The sequence below is a fragment of the Entelurus aequoreus genome, linkage group LG03 (assembly GCF_033978785.1).
Source record: "Entelurus aequoreus isolate RoL-2023_Sb linkage group LG03, RoL_Eaeq_v1.1, whole genome shotgun sequence".
NCBI classification, from domain to species: Eukaryota; Metazoa; Chordata; class Actinopteri; order Syngnathiformes; family Syngnathidae; genus Entelurus; species Entelurus aequoreus.
In genome coordinates, this window is record NC_084733.1 from 25572692 (window position 1) to 25599653 (window position 26962).

General features: G+C 39.7%; 1 protein-coding gene across 2 annotated transcripts in view; it reads right to left on the bottom strand.

The window, feature by feature from the left end:
• The window catches only part of tonsl (tonsoku-like, DNA repair protein), a 47934-nt gene extending 21866 nt beyond the window's left edge, over positions 1 to 26068 (bottom strand). For both annotated transcript variants that reach the window (XM_062041539.1, XM_062041538.1), the window contains exons 1-13: positions 25776 to 26068; positions 25596 to 25691; positions 21086 to 21228; positions 20831 to 21011; positions 20636 to 20765; positions 15613 to 15784; positions 15367 to 15481; positions 13445 to 13590; positions 13206 to 13358; positions 12996 to 13121; positions 1616 to 1814; positions 1494 to 1549; positions 1336 to 1425 (exon numbers count right to left, since the gene is read on the bottom strand). In XM_062041539.1, the coding sequence (XP_061897523.1) occupies positions 1336 to 1425; positions 1494 to 1549; positions 1616 to 1814; positions 12996 to 13121; positions 13206 to 13358; positions 13445 to 13590; positions 15367 to 15481; positions 15613 to 15784; positions 20636 to 20765; positions 20831 to 21011; positions 21086 to 21228; positions 25596 to 25691; positions 25776 to 25800 (1632 nt within the window). In that variant the 5' untranslated portion in view covers positions 25801 to 26068. The remainder of the gene's footprint in view (positions 1 to 1335; positions 1426 to 1493; positions 1550 to 1615; positions 1815 to 12995; positions 13122 to 13205; positions 13359 to 13444; positions 13591 to 15366; positions 15482 to 15612; positions 15785 to 20635; positions 20766 to 20830; positions 21012 to 21085; positions 21229 to 25595; positions 25692 to 25775) is intronic.
• Positions 26069 to 26962: the final 894 nt, after the last annotated feature.

Consider the following 26962-nt stretch of genomic DNA (forward strand, 5'->3'; position numbering starts at 1 on the left):
CACAATATAAATATATATGCACTATATTATATGTATACATATATATATATATATACACACACTATATAATTATTTATATATATATATATATATATATATATATATATATATATATATGTATATATATAGATATATACATACATACATACACAGTCGTGGTCAAAAGTTGACATACACTTGTAAAGAACATAATGTCATGGCTGTCTTGAGTTTCTAATAATTTCTACAACTCTTATTTTTTGTGATAGAGTGATTGGAGCACATACCGTTACTTGTTTGTCACAAAAAACATTCATGAAGTTTGGTCCTTTTATGAATTTATTATGGGTCTACTGAAAATGTGACCAAATCTGCTGGGTCAAAAGTATACATACAGCAATGTTAATATTCGGTTACATGTCCCTTGGCAGGTTTCACTGCAATAAGGCGCTTTTGGTAGCCATCCACAAGCTTCTGGTTGAATTTTTGACCACTCCTCTTGACAAAATTGGTGCCGTTCAGCTAAATTTGTTGGTTTTCTGACATGGACTTGTTTCTTCAGCATTGTCCACACGTTTAAGTCAGTACTTTGGGAAGGCCATCCTAAAACCTTAATTCTAGCTTGATTTAGCCATTCCTTTACCACTTTTGACGTGTGTTTGGGGTCATTGTCCTCTTGGAACACCCAACTGTGCCCAAGACCCAACCTCCGGGCTGATGAATTTAGGTTGTCCTGAAGAATTTGGAGGTAATCCTCCTTTTTCATTGTCCCATTTACTCTCTGTGTAGCACCAGTTCCATTGGCAGCAAAACAGGCCCAGAGCATAATACTACCACCACCATGCTTGACGGTAGGGATGGTGTTCCTGGGATTACAGGCCTCACCTTTTCTCCTCCAAACATATTGATGTGTATTGTGGCCAAACAGCTCCATTTTTGTTTCATTTGACATCACATGGACAAAGATAAGACCTTCTGGAGGAAAGTTCTGTGGTCAGATGAAACAAAACTGTCAACTGCCAACTTTTTTGCAACGTGCTGCTGTCAATAAATTCTAAGTTAATGATTATTTGCAGTCTATTCAATTGAATATAAGTTGGAAAGCATTTGCTAATCATTGTATTCTGTTTTTATTTACGATTTGCACAACGTGCCAACTTCACTGCTTTTGGGTTTTGTATATATATACTGTATATGCATGCATGCAAGCTTTAGAGCTCCTGCCTCGAAAGAAAATAATGTTTGCCTTGGTGCCCTTCTAACTTGGTTTGGTGCCCTAAAATATGAGCCCTCTTTTAAGGCAACACTTGCCTTGACCTTAAAAAGTAAAAATTTGAGGCCTGTAATTTGACCCACCTGCTCCACCAGATACTGGACCTGCCTCAAGTTCCCGTCTATGCACGCCCTGTGGAGGGACGTCTCACCCTTCTCATTCCTCTTGTTCCACTGCAAAAAAGAGAAAAAGCAGGGCTTGAACAATGAAGAATAGAAACAACAATTTGTTACACTCTTACCCGTCCTGCCTTCCTCCTTCCTGACACCATCTTGTCATATTCTTCCAGGTCGTCATCTAAAAACAAAGGCTAGCGAGCGTTAGCACTGTTCGAGGCTTTGGGTTCAAAAACATACAGCCTACCGGAGTCTGAAAGAACAACATCACTATCATCTAGAGGTTCAGAGTTGTCCATCTCCTCCTCTTCCGCTTCCTCTCCATCACTGTCATGTGGCGTCCAGCCCTCTGTGGCGCACAGCTCCAGCAGTTTGGCTTCGGTCTCGCTGTCGTTTAACGAGCCGCTTCGCCTCTGAGCCGCCAACCATAGCTTCAAAACGCGCTTCTGTACGGGAGAGAAACTGGGCTTATTTCAATACTTGCCACACATCATTAGGTACACCCGCACAATGCAAATGCTGCATGAATCCCATCAGTTCAGTTATTTTTCATTCAGTTATCGGTTCTCTAGAGCAGTGGTCCCCAACCACCGGTCCTGGGACCGGTACCGGTCCCTGACGCATTTGCTACACAGAAACAATAATTGTGTGAATGCTCCAAAGCATTTATTTATTAAACTTCTTTTTCTTGTCCAGAGTATGGCGCGCTCTACGTTCCACATTTTTCACCCGATTCAAACCCTTCCAACTTCAAACTGTTCAGCCTATTCGGGAATCGCGGGCTTTCCCGTGAAAAATTCCAAACATTTCCAGATTTCCCAGAATTCCAGGTTTTCCGGGACATTTTTCCCATTTTTTTCATTTTCATTTTCATTTCATTTATTTACTTATTTCAGGCAATGACATAAAAAAAAAAAAAAAAGTACAAAGTTGACAACACATAATAATATAAATTAATATAGTGCAAACAGTAATGTATAGTTTCCATTCAAAATGAATTGGCCATTTCTCAAACTTCCACCATTTCCACATTTTTCAACCGATTCAAACCATTCCACCTTCAACATATTCCACTCATCCTGGACATTCAAATGATAATTTTTCAAAAAAATTCCAGGAATTCCCAGAATTTCCATTTTTTCAAACCCTTTTTTCTGGCGACTACTCCTTCTACATTTTTCAACCCACTTCAACCGTTCCACCGTCCAAACATTCCTCTTAATCAGGACAAAAAAAGGAAGTTGTTTTTCGAACTGGAAACATTACCGGTTTTCCCGAAATTTCAAGGAATTCCTTAATACCATTTCTCAATTAAAAATGTTACTACTTCAACATTTCTTGACCGATTTGAAAAATTCTTACACCAACCATTTCAACTCATTCAGACCATTCAAGTTTTTTACCATTTTTCAAAAAAAAATCCTGCTTTTCCCGAAATTCACAAATTTTTTGGGATATTCCCATTGAAATCAATGGGACATTCTTCAAAGTTCCACAACTCCCACATTTTTCATCTGATTCAAACTGTTCCAACTTCAAAATATTCAGCCTGTTTGGGAATTGTGTGCTCTGCTTCAACAATTCTAAAAAAATTCCAGGATTTCAGGTCAACTTCAGCATTGGCGCATTCACACGCAATTCCTTCGGGAATTGCCTCATCTAGTTAATTTATAAACTACCACATTTTCTCCGACTTAAGTTTCGCCTGTCCCACTAAACACACTAATAAGCTTGTTGATAGATGTATATTACAACTCCTTTGTTATATATAGTACATGGAATAATGCACATTAATGGACATATAAAATTTTAATGTGCCAGATTGTAGCCAAAAGCAAATTTTTCTATCTGCCACACGTAGAAAGCTGGTCCGTGAAAATAATGCATACATTAAATTTTTAATGCAAATAAATTACAATATATTTTTAAATTATATATTTTCATTAAAAAAAAAAATGTTTTAGTTTCATTTACAGTGTATACATATGTTTTATGTCAAAGGTGCCAAACTCAAGGCTCAGTTTATATGGCCTGCGAAAGAATTAGGGATGTGCCGATCGATTGGCCACCGATCGCTATTGCCGGATTTTCGTAAAAACGTATATGATCTGCTATTGTTGATTAATTAATTGAAGCTGACCCTCTCTGGCTGACAAACGGTTGTGTCTCCATACAAGTCGTGTAGCTGCTCCCCTAAGCTAATTATAGTCACCTTTATTATGGCAAATATACTGCATTTCTTAGTATCTCAAGTTTCACTATCAAGTATTATTATCACTGGAGGATGAAGCTAAACTTGGTACAAACAGAGAGAAAGCTAGGAGCAGGCATGCTAACAGCTAAGCTAACCTAGCCTGAAAAAACACCAAGGAATGAGTGCTCAGCAAAGTTTAAGAAGTGTAGATGGAAACATGTTACAGAAGAAAGTAAGGAGCTCTTAACAGGAAATTAACAAGTAGAGTAATAAGAGTCTCAAGAGAGGATAATATAACAACAACAACTCTTGGTGTGTCAGTACACAAGATGTAAGAGAAGGATCAAGTTGATCCATAAATTAATTCTGTGTTGATATTAAGGGTAGTATCCGTATATGATCGATACTAGAGGGATTAGAGCGATATTTTTATCTCCTCAAAATATTTTTTTTGCTGTTTTTGGTAATGTTTGCAAACTCAGGATAATTCCTTAGATACACTTTGAGGGCCAAAACCAAATGATTTAAACGAGTAGTAGATAGTAGTTTTAATTTTTAGTTTTGCTCAGTTAAAAGAGAGTCAGGTAGTAGTTTAAATATTGTGTCAATGTTGTTAAACCGTCAATAGCACTCACAGTAAATACATAGAATAATGTATAGTTAACACGGTTGATCTCACTGATTGATGATCGGTACTGGAATCAGCAGCATTAAACCCTGATCGGAACATCCCTATTGGAAATAATGTGTCAATTTTTCTAAATCTATCTGCAAATTGACAGAAGTAAACACATGTACTGCATACAGGTGCATATTTTTAAACTTTAATATTATTTAATAATGCACCATATTTTATACAAATAATAATACATATTTAAAGAACTGCTTAGGTAATGGAAATTTAAAGATACTTAACCATTAAATTGTACACTGTAAAAATTACAATAGATTTTACGGTAAAAAAAAACAAACTGCCAGCTCAGACACCTGAATTTTACTATAAAAAACCGTGGTGCCATTTTTCCCCATTTACAACAATATGCTGCTATTTTAATTTTAATTAGTTGAATGAGCTGCTTGAGCCATGCTGCCGAGTTTTTTCGCCCATTTTTGGGTCCGCTGCTTTTTCAGCTTATACATAAATGACCTCCACAACATTTGCAAAAAATACCACCTGCCAAATGTATTAAGTTACATAATAATAATAATACCTGGGATTTATATAGCGCTTTTCTAAGTACCCAAAGTCGCTTTACATGTTAAAAACCCATCATTCATTCACACCTGGTGGTGGTAAGCTACTTTCGTAGCCACAGCTGCCCTGGGGTAGACTGACGGAAGCGTGGCTGCCAATTTGCGCCTACGGCCCCTCCAACCACCACCTATCATTCATTCAACATTCATTCACCGGTGTGAGCGGCACCGGGGGCAAGGGTAATGTGTCCTGCCCAAGGACACAACGGCATGGTAAGAGGCGGGGAGCGAACCTGCAACCCTCAGGTTTCTGACAAGGGCGCTCTACCCACTACGCCATGCCGCCCCTAGTGCCAATGATTGTCACACACACACTAGGTGTGGCGAAATTATTCTCTGCATTTGACCCATCACCCTTGATCACCCTCTGGGAGGTGAGAGGAGCAGTGGGCAGCAGCGGTGGCCGCGCCCGGGAATCATTTTTGGTGATTTAACCCCCAATTCCAACCTTTGATGCGGAGTGCCAAGCAGGCAGGTAATGGGTCCCATTTTTATAGTCTTTGCTATGACTTGGCCGGGGTTTGAACTCACAACCTACCGATCTCAGGGCGGACATATGCAGATGATACAAACATTTATGTGGCAGCAGACACCCTTCAACAGGCTTCATAGATCTTAAACATTTAACTGAAGTATCAACATGGGTTGAAAATAACTGTTTAACTTTGAAATATAACAAAACAGTCTCAATGTGTTTCTCTCTGAAGAAACAATCATTAAATGAAATTCAGGTCAACTATAATCAAAATAAAATAGAGCAGGTGAAAGAATTTAAATATTTGGGTGTTAATTTAAACCCTAAGCTAAAATTTGATGGCCATATTAAAAAAAATGACGAAGACCACAAAAATAAATATAAACTGTTTTAGGCTGGTTAGACCTTGTGTATCTGTTCACGTTGCTCAAGTTTACATGCATGCAGTGATTTTATCCCATATGTCTTACCATATGTGCCATCGTCTAGGGACAGACCACAAATCTGTGGTGAAGCCTCTGTTGTCATTACATATACACACACTAAAGAGTTTTGATCGAAAACCAATGAAGCATCATCACTGCCATATTACCAAAAGGTATGACATGACGACTTTTGATAATTGTATACATTTCTCCTTTTTAAAAGCTATTTTAAATGTCTTAATGGAATAGCCCCTGATGGAATGTGTAAAGAAATACAAGAGTACAGTAGGGAAGATGTGCGGACTCGAGCTGCGGTTAGTGAAAAGAGCCCAGACAACTCTGGGTTAGTCCGAGTTCTCAGTGAAGGCTTCACATCTCGTGGAACTCTTTGCCACTGGAGTTAAAGTCACAGTTGGACATTGAACGTTTCTCCACAAAACTGAAAATGTGGCTTAAGGATAATCAGAAGTATGTGCACCAGAACTGGATGTAGTATGGACAAATGGGGCCAATTATTTTTAATGTCTATTTTTAATACTTGTTTTAATCCTTTTGTGTGTGATTCTCACATTTCTTAAATTTTCTTTAAAAGCCTAACTAGGGATGAGGGTTGCAACTTTGCCTGTGGCTAGAAACCTCATGTACTTTAACGTAGGATGGCAATGTTTACAGTATATGTACTGTGTCTGTCAAATAAACATATAAATTAAATAAATAAATCAAATAGTGTACATAAACAGTATATATAAATCAGATCCTTAGGCAATTATGTAACAATATCATGAAACAAATCTTCATATATTTATACATTGTTTACAGTCATTAAACCTCTTCTAAAAAAGCAGAGCCTAGATGCCTCTGTTATCAAAAACTACAGACCAATTTCAAATCTACCATTCATAAGTAAAATAATTGAGAAAGTTGTCCTCCAACAACTAAATCACTTCTTGGCTTCTACTGGCTGCCACAACAACTTCCAGTCAGGATTTCGACCTCTTCATAGCACAGAGACGGCCCTTCTTAAAGTTATAAATGACATCCGTCTAAACACAGACTCTGGCAAAACTTCAGTATTAATGCTTTTGGACCTCAGTGCTGCATTTGACACTGTCGACCACTCAATACTTTTGGACAGGTTGGAAAACTGGGTGGGGATCTCAGGCAGAGTTTTAAGCTGGTTCAAGTCATATCTACAAGATAGGAACTATTTTGTTTCCATTGGTGACTTTGTATCAGAACCAACCAACGTAACGTGTGGAGTCCCCCAAGGTTCAATCTTGGGGCCGACTTTATTTAACATCTATATGCTCCCACTAGGACAAATCATGCAAAATAATAACATTGACCATCATTGCTATGCCGATGACACCCAAATCTATGTAGCGCTATCACCAAATGACTATCGCCCCATAGATCTTCTGTGCCAGTGCATTGAGCAAGTCAAACACTGGATGTGCCAAAATTTCCTACAACTAAATGAAGATAAAACTGAGATAATTGTTTTTGGTGCTAAAAAAGAAAGGTTTAAAGTCATCCAACACCTTCAATCACTGTCCCTGAAAACCTCAAATAAAGCCAGAAATCTTGGGGTTATTTTAGATTCTGATTTACATTTCGACAGTCACATCAAATCAGTAACAAAATCGGCCTACTATCACCTCAAAAATGTAAAAAGACTTAGAGGGCTCATGTCAGCTCAAGACTTAGAAAAACTTGTACATGCCTTTATTACCAGTAGGCTAGACTATTGTAATGGTCTCCTTGCAGGTCTTCCCAAAAAAACTGTCAGGCAGCTACAGCTTGTTCAGAACGCTGCTGCTAGAGTTCTAACAAAGACCAAAAAATGTGAGCACATTACACCAATTCTTAAATCCTTACATTGGCTCCCTGTACATCAGAGAATAGATTTCAAAATCCTCCTGCTCACATATAAATCACTACATGGTCTAGGGCCCAAGTATATCACTGATATGCTCCCACTATATACGCCCTCTAGATCACTAAGATCTTCTGAGACCAATCTGTTAGCGGTTCCAAGAGTAAACTCAAATCAAGGGAGATCATCATTCAGTCACTATGCAACAAATAGCTGGAATAAACTTCCTGAAGATGTCAGACTCTCCCCAACTCTCACTACTTTTAAAACTAGACTGAAGACTTTTATGTTCACCTTAGCTTTCAGCTAAATCTTTTAATCTTTTAACTTTAAACGTCTGCACTGTTTTTATTTTTATTGTCTGCATTTTAATTTTGCTTTTATTTTCTTTCATTTCACTTTGTTGTCTGTGAAGCACTTTGAGTCTGCCTTGTGTATGAAAAGCGCTATACAAATAAAGTTGCCTTGCCTTGCCTTGCCTTACTGTTACAATTAACCTTCTGATGGCAGCCAAAACTGCAATGTGGCCCACAAAAAAACAAGTTTGAGACCCCTTTTTCTATGTTAACAAAATGTGTTTATTAGATGCATGCTGATGTACATACAGAAATGAAGTGCATCTCTGTTGCATGTTAATTAAAAAAGCATAAATGCTCCTTCTGTAAAATAAATAAATCCAAACACAGCTCCAAATGTTTGAAACATGTTAGGGGAGGCAGGACAAATGTTCTATTTATTCCTCAGCAGATGGAACTGTAGGCCTCCGGTTGTTGCCATGGCAGCATGGGTAATAAATTACACTTAGCTTGTGGATGAGATGCCTAATTTTTAGGGGTTGGCCCAATATTTAAGACATTCAGCATGAAGAACTTGATGATGGAGTGTAGTGCTTGGCCGCAACCTGCAGAGGCGCTGTCGTATCAGTCTTAACTAGATTGTCAGCAATAGCTGCAGGAAGTTCCGCTACATCCACAATATTACCACTCTGTACAGCAATTTTCTGCTCATTTTTCAAATGTTCTTGTAATCAGACCATATTTTCGGTATATTAGATGTAAACTTTACCTGACATGTTTTGACTGTCATTTGCAGTCTTCTTCAGAAAGGTCACCTGACCAATGTGACATGTTGCCTTTCAGCTGTTCTTAAAGGCATGGCCAACCAGGCAGTCCTGTCAAGTCTACCTGGTTATAAATTAAATAAGCTTATCGACAGAAAAAGGGAAAAGGAGACACTCACGTACACAGACGAAAAGTGGGTGCGCAACCTCTCACGATGCGCGCTCACTGAAACAGAAATGAGTGTACTCGGATGAGGTCTAAATTTTGCCATCACAACGAACAAGGTGCCTAAAGAAGATTTCATTTTAGCTACAGACCTGGCGTGTCAGAAAATAACCGAGCAGGGAAAAAAGGCGGAGCTATGCAAGTAGCAGGGATATTAGAAATGGCAAAACTCCCAAAAAGCAACATCACAAAAAAGGAAAGACAAGCTATCATTACACTCAAAAAAGATGAAACCATCACCATCATACTAGCAGACAAAGGGAGAACAACAGTAATAATGGACACAGATGCATATGAAAAACAATGCTGAACGATAACAACACACATGAGATAGTGAAAAAAGATCCCACAGAAGAAAATAAAAAAATGCTAAAGACCCTCCTCAAACCATTAGTCGAAAGCAAAAAAATAACATGCTATCAATATGAATTTTTAATACCCACAGCAAATATAACCCCAAGAATATACAGTACCCCCAAGATACACAAAAAAGATACCGCACTACGCCCAATAGTAGACAGTATAGGTTCCGTTACATATAATTTATCAAAAGCGCTTGTTGAAATAATAAAACCCCTCCTTGGCCTCACAGAATACCAGTGCCAAAATTCAAAACAACTCACACAAGATCTCAACACAATAAAATTGCAACAAGATGAAATGTTTATTTCACATGACGTCATTTCATTGTTCACTAAAACCCCAGTAGATGTCACCCTGCACATCGTCAATAAACGCATCACAAAACACAGGACTCTAAAAGCAAGAACAAACCTCACACCGGAAGACATACAGGTATACATATTACTCAGTTTTGTTGCAAAATCCCCATACTTCCAATACAAAGGAATACTATACAAACAAAATGAGGGCTTTGCAATGGGAGACCCTCTATCAGCAATAATGAGCAGTTTCTTCATGGAAGACCTGGAAACCACCGCCATCGACACAGCACCCATACACTGCAGACCCACCTTCTGGAGAAGATACGCAGATGACATTTTGGAGAAAATAAAAGTGGGACACACACATGATCTTACAGACCACCTCAACAGTTTTGACAAGACTGGAAACATCAAATTCACACATGAAGAGGAAATGAACGGGACCATAACTTTTTTGGACATGAAAATCCACTGCAAACATGACAGCAGTCAAAACATTGCTGTTCATCAAAAACCGAAACACACCGACCAATATCTATTCTGAACCTCCGGACATCCCACAGCACACAAACTATCAGTCGTGAGAACACTCTATGAACGGGCCAACATCATAACAGAAGAACAAAATAGAAAAAAAGAAATAAAAACTGCCATTATCCAACCTGGGCCATCAAAAAAGGGGAACAACAAGTAAAAAAACAAGGAAAAGAGAACAAAGAAGAAACCCAAAGAAAAACCTGAAATAAAGAACAAAGGTCATATCCTTACCATACATTAGGGCAGGAGTGTCCAACTCGAATACAGAGTGGGCCAAAATTTAAAACTGAACAAAGCCGCGGGCCAAAGTTGAACAAATTAACCTTTTAATAGGGACCCAAACAGGTTTTGCAATGAATATTGAAAAGCAAGGGTTATATAACTTTATAGTGACATGCAAAATCGCGTTTCAAATAATAATAATAATAATTAAAAAATATCAATGGTACATCAAATACAATTTAAATAACAATTGAATGCCTCTTTTCTATTTGCAGCCTTCTGAGGTAAATATAACATTAACTTTTTCCACAGGCTAATAAATTTGAAAATAAAATGACAATGAATAAACCAACCATTCAGGACTTTAAACTGCTCAGTTTGAAACACACTGATCTAATCTGATGTGCCCAAGCCAGATACCTGCCATCTTTTCTTGGATGCTAGTTCATTGATGTCGGGGCTCAGGCTTTGAGCTGAGGCAACCTTCATTATCGAACGAAGGTGTTCATCAGTCATTATATCTCGTAGTCCACCTGGACCACAGTCTTGGGGGCGTGCCTTAAAGACACTGCCTTTAAGGTCCTCTACGAGCTGTCGTCACGTCCGCTTTTCATCCATTCTAACAATGTGCCGGCCCAGTCACAAGATATGTGCGGCTTCTGTACAAAATACAACCCCCCACCACACACACACACCTTGTAGCGTCCCGGAAGAGTTAGTGCTGCAAAGGATTCTGGGTATTTGTTCTGTTGTGTTTATGTTGTGTTACGGTGCGGATGTTCTCCCGAAATGTGTTTGTCATTCTTGTTTGGTGTGGGTTCACAGTGTGGCATATGTTTCTAACAGTGTTAAAGTTGTTTATACGGTCACCCTCAGTGTAACCTGTATCGCTGTTGATCAAGTATGCGTTGCATTCACTTGTGTGTGTGTGCAGAAGCTGCACATATTATGTGACTGGGCCAGCACTCGCTGGACTGGATGAAAAGCGGACGTGACGATTTTCGGGAGGGGCACTGAAATTTGGGAGTCGCAAGTATGAGAATTAGCGGTGAATGCTGTGTTACCGCGGCACCGCCGCTGTATATAATCGGCGGGTCAGCTCTAGTGTTAATTTGATATCGCCTCAAAGGCCAAATGAAATTACACGGCGGGCCAATTTTGACACCCATGCATTAGGGGAATAACAGAACCAGGACAGCGGGTCATGAAAAAACACAAAATAAACACAACAGTTAAACCTCACATGAAAACAAGACAGTTACTTGTACATCCGAAAGACAAAACAGAACAAGACAAGAAATGCAATGTAATTTCCGAAATCTCGGGAGGACATTCAACACAAGGAAGAAAGAACATCAGAAAAGATGTGAAAAAGAGACAACTGGAGGGTTTACAACAAGCTTAAAACAAAAATCCGAACAGGAAATCTTAAAATCAGCCATATCACATCATTGCAAAATAAATAACCACAGCATGGACTGGGACAACGGCAAAATTATCGGGACAGAAAATAAATTCAAACGATGGATTAAGGAGACGATCGAATTAAGGAAGCGGCCCAAGGAAACCATCAATCGGGATGAGGGAGCATCCATGCTATTGCATACTGGGGACTCCCTCCTCCATTAACCATCAAGCGGGCGGGGTGGTGGAGCCAACCAGGTAGACTAGACAGGTCTGCCTGGTTGGCCACGCCTACAAGAACAGCTGAAAGGCAACACGTCCCAGTGGTCAGGTGACCCTTCTGAAGAAGACTGCAGATGACAGTTGAAACATGTCAGGTAAAGATTTCATCTAATACAGTGGTTCTCAAACTTTTTTCAGTGATGTACCCCCTGTGAAAATGTTTTTAATTCAAGTACCCCCTAATCAGAGCAAAGCATTTTTGGTTGAAAAAAAGAGATAAAGAAGTAAAATACAGCACTATGTCATCAGTTTCTGATTTATTAAATTGTATAACAGTGCAAAATATTGCTCATTTGTAGTGGTCTTTCTTAAACTATTCAGAAAAAAAAAATAAAAATAACTAAAAACGTGTTGAAAAATAAACAAGTGATTCAATTATAAATAAAGATTTCTACTCATAGGAGTAATCATCAACTTAAAGTGCCCTCTTTGGGGATTGTAATAGAGATCCATCTGGATTTATGAACTTAATTCTAAACATTTCTTCACAAAAAAAGAAATCTTTACATCTATATTTATAGAACATGTCCACAAAAAATCTAGCTGTCAACACTGAATATTGCATTGTTGCATTGTAATGAATGGAATAGCCTACTTGATTTGATGTTCAGTTCATGAACTTAAATTCATATTTTGTTGAAGTATTATTCAATAAATATATTTATAAAGGATTTTTGAATTGTTACTATTCTTAGAATATTTTTAAAAAATCTCACGTACCCCTTGGCATACCTTAAAGTACCCCCATGTACCCCCATTTGAGAACCACTGATCTAATATATCGAAAATATGGTCTGCTTACAAGAACATTTGAAGAAGTACATGAATAAGAAGACATAATTAACCATTTAGAGCAATTTTCTGCTCAACATGGCATGGCAACAGAAATGCAGCACATTCAGAGAGAGAGAGAGAGACAGAGAGAGAGAGAGAGAGAGAGAGAGAGAGAGAGAGAGAGAGACGCCCCTCCCTTCAAGCACACTATTTTGTACTGTATGTCTACTTACTTGCAGTCGGGCCTGCCCATGTGTTTGAGCACAACGAAGGGCAGCACCGAAGCTGCTGTCCTGATCCTCAAAGGCAACAACGCTCTCCTCCTGGGCCGCTGCGATGTTCAGCCAGGTGCTGCATTCCTGACACGCACACACCACCATAAATCAAAGTTGCGAATGACACACGGTGTTTTTCCACACATCTGATGCTGTAAATCGGATTACCTCGGCCGGGCTGCCCTGCCGTAATGCCAGCTCCTGCTTGTAGTGCTGCACCGCTTCACCGTGCCGCCGCAGGTCAGTGAAGGTCGCGGCCAGAGACACGTGGATGACCGCCAGCTCGCGTGCGGGCTTCCCTAACGCCTCAGCGCCTGTGAGCTAATCCGGATGGATAAACGGCATAAATAAAGTAAAACATCCATTCATAGATTACATTTAAATGTAATTAACTGAAAAAAAATCACCTGCGCTTGATATGCATCCACAGCTTTGTGGAAGCAGCCGACCTTACAGTAAAGATCTCCAAGTTGCTCCGCCAGACCTACGGCCTCATGGGAAGCCCTGCACTGATCCTCTCCCAACCCCTCTTCTAATTTACAGCCTTGGTCGGCTATATATTAAGAAGGGATTTAAAAAAACATTAATGCAATAAACTTACTGGAAAAGTTCTTAGGCCACAATGCACTCGATCAATTTAAATGACAGTGAATAATAAGAGATACAGATTGCAGGATTACACAAGCAATACAAAATGGAGGGGAGGTGCATGGGAAAAGGAAAGGGTCATGAAATCATGGCGAGGATCTGAATAAAGGTGCAAATATGGGTTTTTTTTCACAGCATTTACATCACTGTGGCACTGATGGAACAGTCCTGCCCCCCAGAATAACGGGAGTTTAAAAACCAAACAAGTTAAAGTCTTGTAGTATTATTATTAGTGAAATTTATTTTTTTAATCAGATCAATAACACTTAAAAATTGCGATTAATTGTGATTATTAACAGTAAATTACTTGTATCTAAGAATTTAAGATTTTTAAAAATACCTCAATATTTTTGACACAAGTGCAATTCCAGTGTGAGAATGTCATAAAGAAAACAGTTTTTAGTTTTACTAAATATATGTAATTTATTTTCTCAAAACTTTGTAACAGTAGTAGTCCCTTTGGGGTGTAGTTTGAATAAATATATATAAAATATGAGGAAAATAAATTTGGTGAATAATCTGTGATTATTAACAGTAAATTACTTGTATCTAAGAATTTAAGATTTTTAAAAATACCTCAATATTTTTGACACAAGTGCAATTCCAGTGTGGAAATGTCATAAAGAAAAGAGTTTTTAGTTTTACTAAATATACGTAATTTATTTTCTCAAAACTTTGTAACAGTAGTAGTCCTGTTGGGGTGTATTTTGAATATATTTATATCAAATATGAGGAAAATAAATTGGGTGAATAATCAGTGTTGATACATGACTAATGCAAATATTTTTTTGTGAATAATCACATGCATGGTTAAATTTGACAGCCCTAATTAATATTATTTAAAATGCAAGTTACCAAGCATTCATCATATATTACTGTTTGTAGTGTATTATTTAATAAAATCTTAATTGTGTGTGTTATTTCTTCATAGAAATCAGTATTAAATAGTTTGTATTATTTACAGGTACATATAAAATATGTATGTATGTAAGTTATTACATCCATATTTTTTTATGATTTTATTTTGCGCACATAAAACCTGCCATACCTTTACAAACACCTTACATCTAATAAATGCCTTGTACCCTTTGTAGTTGAGTAAGACAATATATGAGGACATATGTCATGTTCTTCTGCAGATGAGTTGAGACTGAATCAACAGTGCCTCTGGTGGTATCAGTCAAGTAGTGAACTCCATTTTGTCTCAATTGCTTCTAGATACAATTAATATTGCGGTCATTAGTCGTCCTTTGCCACATCACGCCTCAAATATTGCAGCTTTATCACATTGCTGATGTTTTAAAAAAATGTTTTACGAATTTTAGTGTCCTAAATAAAGCATTTTCAAGCATAAAAATTGCCAAAAATATCAATACTACAGTAGTATTGGCCATTAGAGGAGACCAAACCAATTTAGAGGGCGCTGTGGCCACTGTATGGCTCAGCCTGAGGCAGCGTTACTATATTGGATTAAAAAGAGCGTAAAAGTGACTAAAGGGTGTTTTTTCATGTCTTAATGGCTCTCATAGTGTTGGAGAATGTATTTAGGAGGTTGTAAACAGCTTTTAACAATTAACAGCAATAAACGAGGGACGACTGTATTGCAACAACAATAGTGACAAAGACGTTTCTTCAGTACTGCATGTTACTCAATGGAGGGTACATAAGTGGGGTCTTTCACCGTATTTAAAGGCTTTCTTCACGGCCTGTCTGTCCACTGGCTGTTGGGAACCCAACAATAGAGCCTTCTTAAGAGAGCGTCTCGCAGCCACAAAATCACCCAAAGAAAGCTGAACCTGTGGGTGTAACCATAAAAATAATAATAATGATCATCATTTTAGCCCACAATTTTGCGACCCCGAAGGGAATAAGCGGTAGAAAATGGATGGATGGATGGATGTTTCCCCCTCGCATCCGGAGTCGTCACCTTGCCAATGCAATGGAAGCACTCGCTCTCGGTGAACTTATCCTTCATCTTCCGTGCACACTCTTTGGCCTGCTCCAGGCAACGCACCGCATTGGAGTGCTGGCCGTTGCGGAAGAAGATGTTACCAAGATTGAAGTTGGCGCGGTAGAGATCTTCCAGCAGCGTGCTCTTCCTATGAGGTAAAGAATGAACATCAAAGAAAAGAAGGCAAATGCTGTACAGTAGACCATTTCAAGATTCAACCTACCATTCCAAGGAAAATAAGGCCCAAAAGTGTACTTCTTGTGTTTTGTTTAACATACTGTAGATCTATTGACATGATATCACACAGGCATCATAATATTAATCAGTCCCCCCAGGATTTTTGTGGGCCTTTCTCAGAAAGTTGCAATAAAAGTTGCCATGTTTTGAGGCTTATTCTTTTAAATAACACTGAATCAATTAGTGATTTTACGAATTTGTTATCAATCTTTTAAGTGTTCTTCAAAAAGCACAGGATTTTAACAAAAATTGGGAAACAACAGTATTGATGTTTTTACTCCTTTTATAACACACACACACACACACACACACACACACACACACACACACACACACACACACACACACACACACACACACACACACACACACACACACACACACACACACACACACACACACACACACACACACACACTTAAAAATGGACATTAAATGGCAGTAAAAGCACATACTTAGAGATTGTTGTCAACTACTGTACTGTTTTAATCAATTATAACAAATAATTAATTATACTTAACACTAAAGATGTCCGATAATATCAGACTGCCGATATTATATATATGTATTATAAGGAAGTCACAATCTTCGTTCATTGAATGTTCTGCAATTTGTCGTCCCCACAGTAAGAACTGAACTGGGCAACAAAGCATTTATGTTTTCAGCACCGAAGGCTTGGAATAACCTACAATCGAATATTAAACTTCAAACCCTTGTTACGTTGAATGAGTTTAAAGCTTCTGTGAAAGGACTGCAGTCTACCTTGTCTGTATGCACATGTGTCATGTGAGCAAGTTTTAATGTTGTAAATGTGATGTTTTATGTATTTTTTTTACTGTTTTTAATGCAACCTTGCTGCTGCCCTCTTGGCCAGGTCTCCCTTGGAAAAGAGATCTTTGATCTCAATGGGATTTTACCTGGTTAAATAAAGGCTAAAAAAAACTAAAAACTTATCGGCCAATAAATGCTTTAAAATGTAATATCGGAAATTATCTGTATCGGTTTCAAAAAGTAAAATTTATGACTTTTTAAAACGCTGCAGTGTACAAAGCGCCAATTAAGCTTAAAGGCACTGCCTTTGCGTGCCAGCCCAGTCACATAATATCAACGGCTCTTCACACACACACGGGAATGCAAGGCATACTTGGTCAACAGCCATACAGGTCACACTGAGGGTGGCCGTAAAAACAACTTTAACACTGTTACAAATATGCGCCACACTGTGAACTCACACCAAACAAGAATGACAAACACATTTCAGGAGAACATCCGCACCGTAACACAACATAAACACAACAGAACAAATACCCAGAACCCCTTGCAGCACTAACTCTTCCGGGACGCTACAATATACATCCCCCACCCCAACCCCGCCCACCTCAACCTCCTCATGCTCTTTCAGGGAGAGCATGTCCCATGTTCCAAGCTGCTGTTTTGAGGCATGTTAAAAAAAATAATGCACTTTGTGACTTCAATAATAAATATGGCAGTGCCATGTTGGCATTTTTTTCCATAACTTGAGTTGATTTATTTTGGAAAACCTTGTTACATTGTTTAATGCATCCAGCGGGGCATCACAACAAAATTAGGCATACTAATGTGTTAATTCCACGACTGTATATATCTGTATCAGTTGATATCGGAATCGGTAATTAAGAGTTGGATAATATCGGAATATCGTATATCGGCAAAAAAGCCATTATCGGACATCTCTACTTAACACCACCGAAGACTTACTGAGTATCCACTCTCTGCTCTGTTGTCCACAAGTTGCAGACATTCTCCGTGTATGTTTAATGTTTCTTAAACATTCATTTATGTTCCAACACATTTATCGCCACCCATTAAGAGCATTTGTGAATTGTCGAGAGCCGTTTGTAGCACACATTTGTGTTGGTAAATGAGGTGTTAAGAGTGTATCATCACACTTCAACATCTATGTCATGTAAATGCTGCCTCTTTGTTAGGTCAGCATTGCAAATGATATGTTCTCAATTGCCTTACCCAGGATGAATAAAATCGAAATAAACGTAAACACATGTAAACTAGGAAATACATGTTTGTATGTTACATTGACCAGAAGGCTTAGCACTGTAGACAGGAACAGGAAGGAACTGTAGGTCTGAACTACACGGAAGTACAATCAAATACAAAGAGTTGATACATTGTTACCCGTTGCTTTTTCTGCTGTTCATCTACACAAGAAACAAACATACATTTTGAATAGACGTGCGCGTTTGATTGCCACTCAGAGATGAGGCAAAAATTACGCAGATTGGCCCAAATATGCGGGGAAGTTGCATTGGTTAAAGTTACAAAGCAGAGAATACTGTAATTTGCGCCGATTGGTTGAATTTGTGTGAATTGACACAATCGCAACATCCTGGTGGGACTGATAAATAATCATTTTAAAAATGTATGTATACATGTTGCAACTTTACATTGCCTATCTGACTTATCGATTGACTATCTGATACATTGCATTAGGTTTTGTGAAGCACCACTAAACTGCATGACTGGAGATATCCACAGTGTAACCCCCCCAGACATATTTAATCATTGCTCAAAAAAAGTTCACTTTGTCTTCTTATTCATATACTTTTCAAATGTTCTTGTACATACAATACTTTCGATATATTAGATGGAATTTTTACCTGACATGTTTCAACTGTCATCTGCAGTCTTCTTCAGACAGTGGTCAGGTGACCCCTTTGAAGAAGACTGCAGATGACAGTCGAAACATCCATCAAGCCAACCATTTTCTACCACTTGTCCGTTTCGGGGTGGCAGGGGGTGCTGGAGCCTATCTCAGTTGCATTCGCACGTCAGGTAAAAATTCCATCTAATATACCGAAAATATTGTTTGATTGATTACAAGAAAATTTGAAAAGCATATTTAATTATTTCCCATGTGTCTCATTATGCAAGTGGATGGAAATATGCATTTCCTCAGTCGCCTCAGTTTGTGTCGGTTTTACACACGAAATACTGTGAAAACCCTGCAGTATTAAACGCAACAGTCAAAATGTTAACTATGCTTGCCACGTACTAGTGAAGTTGTTAATAATTTACAGGAAAAAAAACAGAAAATGTGTAAAACATTTAAGCAAAAAAGAACGTTTCGGGCTGAATAAATGAATAGAAAATGTGGTGGCTGTCAGGGGCAAACGCACAGCAACATCCAAAACACGGGGCAAAATGTGCAAGAGCATCAAAAACACACACAAACCCCAAAAACATGTGCAATACAGGGAACACAAAACAGAAGTACGATGAAACAGGAAGTTAGCGTGGTACTAGGAAATAAGCCCCATAGATAAGAATACGTAGCGTCCAGCCTCAGAGGGTGTTGTCCATTAGAACGACGCGTCGATGCGGACGCCATCTTGAGCACGTTTAAGTCAGGACTTTGGGAAGGCCATTCTAAAACCTTAATTCTAGCCTGATTTACCCATTCCTTTATCACTTGTAACATGTGTTTGGGGTCATTGTCCTGTTGGAGCACCTAACTGCGCCCCAGACCCAACCTCCGGGCTGATGATTTTAGGTTGTCCTGAAGAATTTGGAGGTAATCCTCCTTTTTCATTGTCCCATTTACTCTCTGTAAAGCACCAGTTCCATTGGCAGCAAAACAGGCCCAGAGCATAATACTACCACCACCATGCTTGACGATAGGATGGTGTTCCTGGGATTAAAGGCTTCACCTTTTCTCCTCCAAACATATTGCTTGGTATTGTGGCCAAACAGCTCAATTTTTGTTTCATCTGACCGTAGAACTTTCCTCCAGTAGGTTTCATCTCTGTTCATGTGATCAGCAGCAAACTTTAGACGAGCCTTAAGGTATCACTTCTGGAGCAAGGGCTTCCTTCTTGCATGGTAGCCTCTCAGTCCATGGCAATGCAAAACTCGCTTGACTGTGGACACTGACACCTGTGTTCCAGCAGCTTCCAATTCATTGCAGATCTGCTTTTTGGTGGTTCTCGGTTGACTCTTGATCAGCCTGACCAATTTTCTCTCAGCAGCAGGTGATAGCTTGCATTTTCTTCCTGATCGTGGCAGTGACAAAACTGTGCCATGAACTTTATACTTCCGAACAATTGTCTGCACAGTTACTCTTGGGACCTTAAGATGCTTTGAAATGGCTCCATGTGACTTTCCTGACTTGTTTGTTCAAGTCAATGATTTGTTTTTTCAAATCTTTACTGAGTTCCTTTGACTTTCCCATTGTCGCGTTTGTAACCGAGTCTAATGACTGCATCACATGAGCCTTATTTAAGTCAACAGGTGTCGTCAATCATAATCACTCACATGAAGTTAAGAGGCCATGCCATGAAGCTAATTTGATTTGATTGTAACTTTTCTACATCACCGAAATTGATAGTGTATGTTGCTGTATGTATACTTTTGACCCAGCAGATTTGGTCACATTTTCAGTAGACCCATAATAAATTCATAAAAGAACCAAACTTCATGAATGTTTTTTGTGACCAACAAGTATGTGCTCCAATCACTCTCTCACAAACAAAATAAGAGTTGTAGAAATTATTGTAAACTCAAGACAGCCATGACATTGTCCTTCACAGGTGTATGTAAACTTTTGACCGTGACTGTGTGTATGCATATCTATGAGGAGGGCCTAACAGTGGTTTAATGAGTTGTGTTTTCCGAGTATTTCATGTGTTGTGGACATTGCTGAACGTTTTCCCCTATCGACCACAATAGGATAGATTAATATTATACAAAGTATTGGGACACTTCTTACTCTGCGATGAAGACACTGCGTCGAATGAACTCGCTGCAGCGCTTGGGCTCCCCCAGGTGGTCGCAAACCAAACCGAGATTGAGGAAGAGTCGAGCCTTCATCTCATTAATTTCTCGCTGTGGCACCGTCCCTTTAACAGACAAAAAGTGAGTGTCAGTTTTAAAAAAAGTCCCTAAAACAAAAAAAGGTACACACCTAGAAGATCGTCCACAATGGCCAAGCTCCTCCTGAAGGCATCTTCCGCTTGTTCAAGACTTTTCCTCGACTGGTCTGACTCATAGCGGAAGAGGTAGGTTCGGCCGATAGTGGCGAGCGCTCTTTGCTCCTCGGCGTGATCTTTAACAGAGCGGGCCAGGTCCAGGTGACGGTGCTGATGCTGGACAAACACAAACAAACAACATGGTAACACGATTTGTATTTAATGTTCAGTTTCAAAACAGATCAACTCACTTTCAAGGCCGCTTCAATGTTTCCCAACTCTGCGTAGCACTCTCCTATCTTACGATTGGCCACAGCTCGTCCAATCACATCATTTACCACTTCAGAGAGTGCCAACTCTTGCTGGTGCTCCTCAATGGCGGCCTCATAGTCGCCTATTGAATAGGCAAATAATCAAAACAGAACAACAGTTATAAAGGTTTGCAAAAGGAATGCAATTTTTTGGACAATGTCCTGACTTACGGTTTCTGAAATTATCAGCAAATCTAATTTAAAGGTGCCATAAGTAATAATTTCATGTCAAGTCATCATTAAATGGCCCTGATATGTCAAAAGGCATTAATAAATCATGTTATTTTTGAATACCTTTATAACTGATAACAGTAGTTCAGCCGGGATATGCTCATTTCCAAATTAGATTTACAGCCCCGAAATATTGTTATTGTTTTCATTTCAATGCCCCGCCCTCCACCGTTTGACCAATTAAAAAGTCTGTGAGTGTGTCACATCCAGGTGGCCAGTTACGCACCGCCCTCTTCGTCTAGCTACTGCCACTGGTAAAGTTACTAAACATGTCAGACCTTAGAAAATCTAAAAGGCATCGTTACGATTCTAAACTTATTCATGACAAAGCCAGGAGCAAAACAAAGATTTGTATCCGGGATGCCTTTGAAAGATGGAGACGATTGAAGGCGGAGAAGATTTTTTCATCGGACGCCAAACTTGCTAATTTCCTCCTTAATAGGTAAGTCAGGCATTTATGTTTTCTTATTACTTGTAATAAATGGAAATGGACAGTTTGTATGTCAACTATATTGTCCAATACAGTCTAAGAATGCTTAGCATGCTAGCCCAGTCAACGACACATCAACATATAGGCTAACAAGGGAAATGTATGCCTGTTAGCCTGTATGTCGATGTGTCATCCAACTGACAGGGAAAAGTATATTTTCGACAAATAAAACCTATGTGGATATGGGTAGTGTCTGTGCCTTTTTCGTTCTCAATATGCAGATATGCTGAGGAAATGTGTTCCAACATTAGCACGGCTAATTGCGGTTTCTGGTACTGTATGTGCATCAGGCACAATGGAGTGACATTTGCTTGGCACAATATAATGCATTACATGTAATGATTTTCTACTTTGTGTATTGAAATGGTAGTAGGCTATATGCTGTATGCGCAACGTGGTTTTTGCGAAACGCAGGTTGGCTAATAGAATTGCTCCCTGCACTGAAAGATGGTGATGTGCGTACATGGAAGAGAATGCGGTGTGTCAGGTTGGATGCAACATGGAGTTATGCTGAACGAAATGTGGCGGTAATTTTACTGTTGACCTGGACTTGCCATCAAAGTAGGCATATGCGATGTATAATATATTATTATATAGTATTATTTATAATTATTTCCATGGTGGTCCGTGCGGTCAAACTAGACATTTTAGCAGGTAACAATCTGTCCCGACTCCCGACGAAAATATTGCTGCGTAACATTACAAATACATTTGGCTAATCGACATAAGTAAAATGTGGCATAATTACTTAGTAAACCATCTTTCAAGAATCATAAACAAGAGAAACCTACAGCGTAGGACTCGTCGATTGCCATTTGAAGTTCTTTGGAGTATGTGAATGTTGTCTGTCTATCTGTATTGGCCCTGCGATGAGGTGGCGACTTGTCCAGGGTGTGCTCCGCCTTCCGCCCGATTTTAGCTGAGATAGGCTTCAGCGCCCCCCGCGATCCCGAAGGGAATAAGCGGTAGTAAATGGATGGAGTAGGATTCGGATTCGGCTGTGTATCTGGCAACCTCAGTCATGGAGAGTGGGAGGGGAGAGCCAAGTTTTTTCTGAAGTGGTACTTGGTGAAAAAAGTTTGAAAGACCACTGTTCTAATGTATTTGTCTTAGAACCCACCATTTCATAGTGATAACAATTTATCAAATTGCGCTTTTATAGGCACTCTAGATTCCTTTTTTATTGCAGGAACTTTACCACGAAACTATGCGCGCTTTCGCTTCAGTAACTGGGTCTGATATTAAATTTCTGGCCATTTTAAGGGTTTTTAGTCGTTTTTCAGCCCATACCATGTCGTGGGGCTTTTTAAAATCAGGGAACTTTTGTTGCAGGAGGAAGTTACTGCTATAGAAAAGGTTCTAAACATGCTTTGCAGCACGTAATTACAATTTACTGCCACAAATTCCCATTGAAACTTTCTACCAACCCTGTTTACATTTCAATAATATGCTGCAAATATTCAATGATGTGACCCTGTAGCTTTAGGCTATGTCTACATAACCCCTTAAACGAATAATTATTTAGCCTAAGCCCTGTTTCAGCCACACTAAACTATCGTTTAAGGTCCCCCTGCAAGGACAATTTTTTACACGGGTAAGTGCGCTGTGTATTTCTTGAATCTCCGGCTCTTAGCTTTGTATGGACTCATTGATCGTTTACAAACTGAGTTCGGAGAGGAAGTGATGCCAGAAAGACTGCGCCCCACACAGGAAGTGACGTCAGAAAGAACGTGCCACAGCCAGCTTCATAATAAAGCGGTTTCGTAACTCGGAGCTAACCATTGGAAATATGAAGGCGAGTCATCCAGACCTGCCCGTGTTTTTCCTTCAGGTCTATACAGACGCTTGTGGAAATCACACAGGAATACCTTAAGAGAAAGCGATTGCAGCTATTTGGGATACAACACTTCTCAGACGGCAAGAGAACTTTCGAATGTCCAGGTCAGCTGTGATTCTACTTAGCGAAAAACTTTGTCCATTTGTCGAAGGAGAGTCAACGAGAATGGGAGCTCCCGTGGATCTGATAAAAAAAGGTAGCGTGTGCTTTGTATTACCTGGCCAGAGTATATAAAGTCACCAAAAACGAATGAACAATGAAGGTGAAGGCAAAAGAGTGAGGAGTGTCCTGACCAGATATCCTGATCCCTAGTTTGATTGATGTAAAATGTTCTTTATCACATTGTTTACGTGTCTAATAAAGATTTGATTAATTTATGATGGCTCAGGTATGATTCATTACACTAGGGCGCCACAGCACACTGGAGTCCAGTTAAATGAAATACCACAACACTGGATATTGTTCAGATAAGTTACATTTAAGAAGTTGCACACAAAGCAACACTGGAGGTGACTATGACGTGCACATTTTCCGCGCATGCGTATTAGGCGGTGGCATTGTTGTGTGTGGACACGAATAAGGTTAGGTGGGATTCACCCTGGATAACTTTATCCGACTTAGTGTTAACAGGGCCTTCTGGAGCATCTGCACTCCTCAAGAACCTACGATAGGATCCTGTTTGTGGACTTCAGCTCTGCCTTCAACACCATCCTCCCTGGACTGCTACGAGACAAGCTCTACCAGCTCAGCGTGTCCGACCCCCTCTGCAGTTGGATCAATGACTTCCTGACAGACCGAAGACAGCACATGTGGCTGGGGGAAGATTGTCTCGGACAGTCGAACCACGAACACTGGTACTCCTCAGGGCTGTGTACTTTCCCCCTGGCTCTTCTCCCTGTACACAAACAGCTGCACCTCCAGTCACCAGTCCGTAAAGCAGCTCAAGTTTGTGGACGACACTACCCTCATCGGGCTCATCTCGGATGGTGACGAGTCCGCCTACAGGAGAGAGGTGGACCGCCTGGCGTCCTGGTGCAGCCTCAACAACCTGGAGCTGAACGCCCAGAAAACAGTGGAGATGATCATGGACTTCAGGAAAGTCACAGCCCCACCCTCACCCTGATTGACTCTCCCACCCCGGTCTCCATTGTGGACTCCTTCCGTTTCTTGGGCACCACCATCACCCAGGACCTCAAGTGGGAGCCGACCATCAGCTCCCTCGTCAAGAAGGCCCAGCAGAGGATATACTTCCTGCAGCAGCTGAAGAAACTTAAGGTGCCGACAGAGATGCTGGTGCAGTTTTACTCAGCCATCATCACCTCCTCCATTACCGTGTGGTTCCCCGGCGCCACAGTCCAGGATAAGCATCGACTGCAGCGCATCGTACGTGCTGCTGAGAAGGTGATTGGCTGCAAGCTCCCATCCCTCCAGGACCTGTTCTCCTCCAGGACCAGGAGGCGTGTGGGTCGGATCACAGCTGACTCTTCTCACCCTGGACACAAACTATTCTCCCCCTCTCCCCTCAGGCAGGAGACTACGCTCCATCCAGACCCACACCTCCCGCCACTTAAACAGTTTTTTTCCCCTCGGCCATCAGGCACATGAACAATAACAAGATCTGATAGCTCAGTTACAGCTCTTTTTATTACCTATTCTGTTATTGCACGATTGCACCAAGAAAAATTCCTAGTTTTTGAACCCGTTCTCAAACAATGGCAATAAAAACTATTCTGATTCTTAAAGGAAATAGTTATACTACATTATATCATCAATTAACAGTATACTACAATTGGGATATGATGACTGAATATTCTGATTACTTAAATCTATCAACTCGGACTTTTCTCAAATATTTTACTTTAATGAGGGGTTAAAAAAACAAAAACATTTACCGTTTCTTGATAGCAGCTCTCCAAGCTGATTGCAGATGTTAGCCTCCTCTCTTATGTTGCTGCTGTTCTGGGCTTTGTATTTCGCCTTCTGAAGCACTTCAAACCACAGCGACCACCAGCGATCGACGATCATAAATAAGTTAAGGGTACAAAAATCAGATAAAGTGAGCCAATACTTACGTTTTATTTCTCGTGAAAAGCTCATCTTGTAGCTCAGGCGATGCTAACAAGAAGCTAACTTGGTAGCTGACTGACAGTGGAGTGCGCTTCGCCCGAGCAGTCGCTTATAAACAAGTGCTGACTGACGGGCAGAATCACGCAAATGTTCGACCTAACTTTCACCAAGACGCATGGTTACTCGTTACTTTTTTGTTGCCGGTACCATTTGCGTGATTGATCGCGCGCTGTAAGTTGCATAAAACAATACCATTGGACTAGACGATATGCTCTTTCTGTTCAGGAACTTTTACAAAGCCCCGCCAGCACTGCAGGGACCAATCGCTTGTTTGTAATCTACCCGGGCCCTAATTCTTGTCTGAAAGGTTCACAGTCCGCTGGACCTGCTCAGATAGAAACGGAATATTTCAAGTGAACTATTTATATTTACTCATTAAAACTGTCGAATAATAATTATGACTGTTTATGTTGTTTTTTCCCAACAGTAACTTGCTTGTAGAATACGTGCGTAAGTCAAAATATAGGAACAAGTACTACCACTATACTTGCTAGTTTTGGTTGGATATTAGTCGATCACGTGACACTGATGGTACTTCCTCATAGCAACAAGAAGATTGTTGATTTCTTTGGCTTTAGTTGTGTCTAACAGTTCTCAATTATTGTTTCGTTATTTCGGGGGTATGCAACACAAGTACATTTTATATCAAGCAAACTTTCTTATTAAGTAGGACAGAGGAGGTAAGAGTCAACAACAACTAACAGACCTGTTCGAGGATTCAGTGGTCTCGTTCAAACAAAAAACGTTGTTAGTAAAAGACACTGGTAACTTTTTGCCAGACTTGGTATCGACCTGCTATTAAAGTATCAATTTGACAACACTTCTAGAGACTTACCTGCACATTTCTAATGCAGTGATTCTCAAATTGTGGGCTCTATCTGGTTTGACTGATTGATTGAAACTTTTATTAGTAGATTGCACAGTACAGTACATATTCCGTACAATTGACCACTAAATGGTAACACCCGAATAAGTTTTTCAACTTGTTTAAGTCGGGCTCCACGTTAATCAATTCATGGTACAAATATATAATATCAGCATAATACAGTCATCACGCAAGTTAATCATCAGAGTATATACATTGAATTATTTACATTATTTACAATCTGGGGGGTGGGATGCGGAGGGGGTT